This window comes from Babylonia areolata, chromosome 22, assembly GCF_041734735.1.
Source record: "Babylonia areolata isolate BAREFJ2019XMU chromosome 22, ASM4173473v1, whole genome shotgun sequence".
Lineage (NCBI taxonomy): Eukaryota > Metazoa > Mollusca > Gastropoda > Neogastropoda > Buccinidae > Babylonia > Babylonia areolata.
Genome location: NC_134897.1, coordinates 24612175 through 24619674, shown reverse-complemented (window position 1 = coordinate 24619674; position 7500 = coordinate 24612175). Strand labels below are relative to the sequence as shown.

Sequence of the window (7500 nt, the reverse complement as noted above, 5' to 3'; positions counted from 1 at the left end):
TAACTAATTTGCAAGTTATTTCATTTCAGACAGAACATCATTTGCTTATGCCAGACGCGGATCAAGCAGTACCAGTCCCACCGTGGACTTGACGTCACCGGCTGTGTGTTACGGTACTCGCCTGTGTGTGAACTTTGAATACGTCATCTCAAAGGCTACTTATAAATTGAGAGTGATGCGGCAATGTGGAAGTGGGCCCATAACAGAGAATGCGGTCTTCGATTACACGAACAGCCACAATATATGGACTTCAGCTAACGTCACTATGGACTCCTGTCCTGGTACACAAACCAAGGTTGGAGACATTTTATTTTGGTCATGACAATAATGATGATGATGATGGTGATGATGATAACATAAATGTACGCGTGTAGCCTTCACGTACGGGAATGTTTTGGCCATCATGTTAACATCCACATATCCAATATGTTTGGATGGTATATATTCATGTTCAGACCAATTCCCCTCATGAAGGGGAACGATACAAACAAACGGCATAGTGTTTTGCACAAAAACGTACATACACAGAAATTTAATCAGTCGCCTTTGAACTTTCTAACAGATCGGACTTGAAACACTTTACGCACGTAAACTGACAAATTCTATGTAACTGTTTTATTTTAACATGTCAGAAGCACTGAGACTTGTTCGAAAATTATGAGGATGTTCATGAAATGAAACGGTTTACACACACACACACACACACACACACACACACACACACACACATATATATATATATATATATATATATATATATATACATACATACATACATACATACATACATACATCAAATTTCATTGACATGCAGCATGATCGAACATTTTGAAAATGGCATACAGGCCAACAGGCTGAAGGTCGTTATCACATTGTTCCAAAAATTAAACCCAGGCCACTTTTATTTAAAACACGCATCTGTTGCAGAATACCTGACACAACATTCTTGGTTTTATTCGTGGGGTTAACAAATTAAGGTAAAACTAATGTTTGTCGAAAACTAAAAACCTCTTGTAAAAAAATTGTTTCATACATTTACAGCGGGGATTTCGGTATTTCTGAATGTCCATATTTCTCTCTCCACACAGAGACCGGGCCGCCTTTTCTGAATATGGTCACACACACACACACACACACACACACACACACACACACACACACACACACTATTACACACAAGCACGCGCGTGCGCGCAAGCAAAACAGTGTTTCCTATAAAAACAGCTTATCATGATGTCAAATGAAGAGAATGTATGTATGTATGTATGTATCTGTGTGGATTAAACTGTTGTTCATTATGTGCGTTCTTCGTCAATTTCTTTTGCAGGTTGTTTTCAGGGGTTCAGTGTACATATCAAGAAGCCGAAGTGTAGTTGCTGTGGACTCAGTGGAGATTAAACCATGTAAGTGTTTGTTGTTCTTCTCCTTCTACATGTGTGCGTGTGCGTGCGTGCGTGCATGTGTGTGTGTGCGTGTGTGTGTGTGTGTGTGTGTGTGTGTGTGTGTGATCAGTAAGCTATCCTTTTTGGTTCACGTATGTAAACAAGTTAAGTCTTTTTAATAACATTGATTCGGTTGTCCATGCGTATGTACGTATATGTATGTAAACTTTGTGTGTGTACTCGATCATATGGTAAGCTTTGACAATTTCATTTTTTCTCTGGAAATAATGTAGTGTCTGCCAACACCAGAGTCGGAATAAATAAGCACTCTCTCTCTCTCTCTCTCTCTCTCTCTCACACACACACACACACACACACACACACTGAACTGTAATGCAGTTATATTTTTTGTTTGACAATGTATTTTGATGCTCACATTTATAATAATGTGATGTTTCTAAAATAATGTTCGGCCTAGGCCTACACATGATTGAATAAACTCTCTCTCTCTCTCTCTCTCTCTCACACACACACACACACACACACACACACACACACACACACACACACACACACTGACACACACACACACACACACACTGACACACACCAATTGTTGGTTTTAGTCTCTGGATCCGCAAGGTTTTCTTGGGTCGTTCCTGGCTCATTGTCGGATCAGCTTTGATGGAGTTGCGTTCTATTTCTTGCCCGCTGTTAAAAGAAAAGGAAAATAAATCTGATTCTACGCAGACCACACAGAATGACACTTACTACTCATTCAACGTGTTTATTGCATACTAATAAGCAAATATTAATTCCGGACAGGCTACACGCTGACTACACTATCAACACGTTTATTGAATACCATTATTTTAATGGCGGTATCTATTAATCAACTAGAACGAACATGCTGGAAAATCCCAGTCGACGACGTATCCGTCTTTATACCGAAAAAATCGGTAACTGTTCGAATAATCCGGCATGAGATAGCTACTTAAGTATCTGAGCGGTATAGGTCACAGAAAGGACGGTAATAGGTTGAAGTTTTGAAAGGTACGAACGTATAACTGTGAATTGTTTGGGTGGTAGTGAAACTGTATACAGAAATCGGATCGGGTACTGATGTGCAGCATGCACTCAGTTCAGTGAACCGCCGCCGCCAGAGCTGAACTGATCACATCGTTTCAAAAGACCAACAGATATTTTTTGATGATAAGTAATATATATATATATATATATATATATATATATATATATATTTGAACCAACTTATGTACTGTATAAACACATCGTCTAATTGCAGAAACTCTGTTGTTAATGCGAAGGAAGATAATCCTGAAACTGAAGAGTACATTAAATCAGGTTTTTGTGTGGAATGGTAGGTCTACTACATAAGTCGACAATCTGTACTTTTTGTTCCTATTTATAGAAGCCGGAAAGCCCTGATAAACACAGGGAAAGTTTGAAAATTTGACAGATTTGTACCATGATCGTAAAACAATGAACTGCCGATCGATGTGTGCTGATTTTGATGGAATAATTTGGTTTCCAGCACATAATGTACAAAACTTATGCTTTGACAAACATTAGTTTCAGAGGTGTGCAAAAATGTCATTTGGAAATATCTACCATTATCTATCTAATATCATTTGGATACAGTTGTCTCAATCTATCTATCTATCTATCTATCTGTCTGTCTGTCTGTCTATCTATCTATCTATCTATCTATCTATCTATCTATCTATCTATCTACTTACACATAGAGATAGATATGGAATTAGTACAAAATATTACGCTAAGCAAACTTAGAGCTGCTAAGATAGCTGAAAGCAACCCAGCCCAGTGTCTGTGTCAATCTATATATCTATTTGTTTGACTATGTCTGTCTATTTAGTCACGTTTGTGTGGTGTAACAAAGAAAACTGAATATCTAAACAATAATAATTCATGAAATACCTCAACCAATGAAGAACAGGCCCACTATTCATAGGTGGAATGACATGAAAATGCGCTCTTTAGTTTGTCTTGTTTTAGATATTCGAGATCATTTTTTGAAGTTCGGTTTTCAATGGTTTATATTTTCACTGTGATTCACATGTTTTCAGGTCCGGTGCCAACGACTACCACCACGACAACTACAACTACCACCACCACTACAACACCTAGTACAACAACAACAACAACACCCACTACGACAACAACAACACCCACTACAACTACAACACCCACTACAACTACAACAACACCTACTACAACAACACCCACTACAACAACAACACCCACTACAACGACAACATCCACTACAACTACAACAACGCCCACAACAACTACAACAACACCTACTACTACAACAACAGCACCCACTACGACAACAACAACACCCACTACAACTACAACACCCACAACAACTACAACAACACCTACTACAACAACACCCACTACAACAACAACACCCACTACAACGACAACATCCACTACAACTACACCAACGCCCACAACAACTACAACAACACCCACTACTACAACAACAACACCCACAACAACGACAACAACACCCACTACAACTACAACAACACCCACAACAACGACAACGACACCCACTACAACTACAACAACACCCACTACAACTACAACAACAACACCTACTACAACTACGACTACACCCACAACAACGACAACAACACCCTCAACAACGACAACAACACCCACTACAACAACAACAACACCCACAACTACAACAACACCTACTACAACAACAACGACAACAACACCCGCAACAACAACAACGGCAACACCCACTACAACAACAACAACACCCACAACAACAACAACAACGCCTACTACAGCTACAACAACAACCACTACAACTACAACAACACCCACCACAACAACAACGCCTACTACTACTACTACAACACCCACTACGACAACAACAACAACACCCACTACAACGACAACACCAACTACTACAACACCTACTGCAACAACAACAACAACAACAACACCCACTACAACCACGACAACGCCCACTATAACAACAACTACACCCACCACCACCACAACATCCACCACCAGAATAACAACAACCACATCACCAACTTCTACATCAACAACAACACCTAAAACACCATCCATCGCCACCACCACCACCACAACCACAACACACAACACCAACCACACCCAAAACAACACCCACTACAACAAAAACAACAACGACAACAGAAACAACCGCGCCACCCAAAACAGCAAGCTCCAAACCCACCGGCACCACCCCAACCACCACCACCCCAACCTCCACCACTACCACCACCACCACCACCACTACAGCCTCACAGCCAACAACGACCCCCGCCACAACCTCCTCGACAGCAGTGTCACCCAGAATCTCAACACCGAGAACCACATCCAGAACCTCGGCTGCCACCGCAACATCTCCAACCGTCAGGACTACTGGCAAGCCGGCAGGCTCATCGTCGTTCAATACAGCATCATCACTGTCAACACCATCTTCCACAGCATCACTTCCAACACCATCTTCCACCAGAAGCCATCGCAACACAGACTCCTCCACAACAACCGTCTCCACAACGTCTACCATTCTTACCTCCAAGCCAACGGCGTCTGTTGCTCCGGCAGACAGTTCAAGCAGACTTCCAAAATCATCAACACACCCCGCCCGTTCGCCGTCTACCTCGAAAGTCCCCACAGCGAAGGTCGTTACAGCATCTTCTTCAGGGGTGAGGCCTTCAAAGAAAATGTCTACGTCTTCAGGAACAACCACCTCTTCTGTAACGAGAGTACTTTCTTCTAGCACTCCGCCAGCGGGGGATGTGTCTTCAAGTTCCGTGACGAACAGCTCTTCGATTAGTTCCACAACGAAGCCGTTCACCAGCCACAACCAGACGTACTCCAGTTCAGCTGTAAAGTCATCTACACAGAAACAGCCCTCTGGGACCACTAGTACAGCCGGTAGCGCTCATAACGAAGCTGACTCTGACTCCAAATCCAGGAATGTCACCACTTACATCGTCGTTGGAAGCTTCTTAGGGGCCTTGGTTCTCGCCATCGTCTTCGTGGCGGCGGTCGTTACCAGGCAACGTTTCAAGAAGCCAATCAGTTCTATGCTAACGGATGACGTCACAGTCCCCATGGAGCCCATGAAGACTGGGTATTACAACCGCACAGTGCTAGTGACCTGTGATTGATGTCGACTTGTTTCTGTTGTTTTGAAACGAGATAAACGATGGGTGGCCTGGCCTTTCTCCTCCTCCCCCCGCCCCCGAACATGAGAAATAACTCTTGAATTAAATAGAAAGCTACATGCTACAGTCGCAAGCAAGTGCGTACTCAATAGAGAGCGGGGGATGGGAGAGAGAAACGAGAGAAGACAAGACAAGGCAAAGTTCTTTATTTCGAGAATAATTGATAATGCTGGTGTCCTTTTTTACATGAGAGAGAGAGGGGGGAGGTGCGGGGGGCTAGTGGGAGGTTCGAAGACACGAGCAGGTGGGAGACCCGGAGATACAGACAGACAGGCAGACAGCACAGTGGGCAGACACAGACAGATATAAGTTGGCAAACAGAAAGATTCTTCACTATTGTCTGCAGTTATGTTTTTAGGAATTAATATCCATCTCTGTTTCGAACATGGGACTTGTGTTACTTATTATACTCAGTGACATATATAATATGTTGCACCTGTGTGTGTTTCTGTATTTGTATTGCATATGTGCAAGCTTTCATGTGTGTGTGTGTGTATGTGTGTGTGTGTGTGATAGAGAGAGATTCCTTTTTCTTCTCAGTTGTATCAGAAAATGATGTTCAGTGTTGTTTCATTATGTACAAAGGCTTCTCAACGGTATTATGTACAATGCACCTATTTGTTCATAAGTATACTTTTACTGTGTATATCATTTGTCCATATCTGTTTTTAACAGTAATGTTTTGAGTTCAAAGAACTCTGATATCACATGATGACTGCTGCTGTTGAAATTTACAGGAGTGATATATGATTTAGTTTTGAATGAGAAAGGATATGAGAGAGAGCGAGAGAGAGAGAGAGAATTTTGAAGTTTTATGCACATACACATCTCTCACACACACATATATATATATATATATATATATATTGTGTGTGTGTGTGTGTGTGTGTGTGTGTGTGTGTGAACATGAGAGAGTGCAAAGAAAGATAGAATTTGATGGCCACACGAAGCAATAGCTTGTTTTACAAATGATCAAAATCTGGTTGATGAGTAAAAGGTTTTGACAAAATGCAGACTCTTGGTGTGTTGCAGTCTCTGTCTTTTTCTGCTCTTGATCTGGTGTGTCCTGAAATGAAAAAAACAAAACAATACAAAAGAAACAAAAAAGTGGTCTTACTCTGGAGAGTTTAAACCTACACACTTTCAAGACCATTCACGCAATCCTTGAAGGTAATTTAAAAAAAAAAAGAAAACAAGGCTGTGTGTCTTCATGCACAGTTTATTCACACAATTTCCACAAAGTGTCAAACCAACTCAGCTGGGTTCACTTTCTAACAAATGCCACACCGTTCGCACCCACACCAACCTTGACGTCCGAAATCTTTCAAGACGACAACATCACCATCCTCATCACCACCATCAACCACCCTTTTTCTTTCTTTCTTTCTCTCTCTCTCTCTCTCATTCTCTGGAACAGAAAAAATATGGAACACAAAGGTATACCATAAATGATCATCTCTTTCTGCCGGCAACGCATCTCATAATGCATCGCAGGCTCTGAAAGACTGTGGAGTAATGTTTTCTCACAACGACCATGACACACACCAGGCACGAGCAATGGGGTGGCGAAAACTTCTCTTCTCTCTTCCTCAGTCGCAACGGATTCTTCTTTTGTGGGAAATTCTTCAGCCTGCATCTCCCCAGTGACAAAAGACTGTCCTGTAATTTGGAACCACTTTCTTTCTTCTTCTTTTTTCTTTTTTTTTTTCTCCTTCCCTTTTTCTTTTTTTGTCTGTTCAAGAAACACACGCTTGCTGACTTTACAGGTGTGACCTTGGTATGATGACAATGTGAAAAATGTCTCTTTAATTCAAATGAGGTAACGATGCAAAATAATGTTACATATACTTCACAGA

General features: G+C 41.5%; 1 protein-coding gene across 1 annotated transcript in view; it reads left to right on the top strand.

Annotated features, from left to right (window-relative positions):
• The window catches only part of LOC143297037 (uncharacterized), a 9343-nt gene extending 2870 nt beyond the window's left edge, over positions 1 to 6473 (top strand). Inside the window, exons 2-4 of the mRNA XM_076609202.1 lie at positions 30 to 295; positions 1328 to 1403; positions 3488 to 6473. Coding sequence (XP_076465317.1) covers positions 176 to 295; positions 1328 to 1403; positions 3488 to 5193 — 1902 coding nt within the window. The 5' untranslated portion in view covers positions 30 to 175 and the 3' untranslated portion in view covers positions 5194 to 6473. The remainder of the gene's footprint in view (positions 1 to 29; positions 296 to 1327; positions 1404 to 3487) is intronic.
• The last annotated feature ends 1027 nt before the right edge of the window (positions 6474 to 7500 follow it).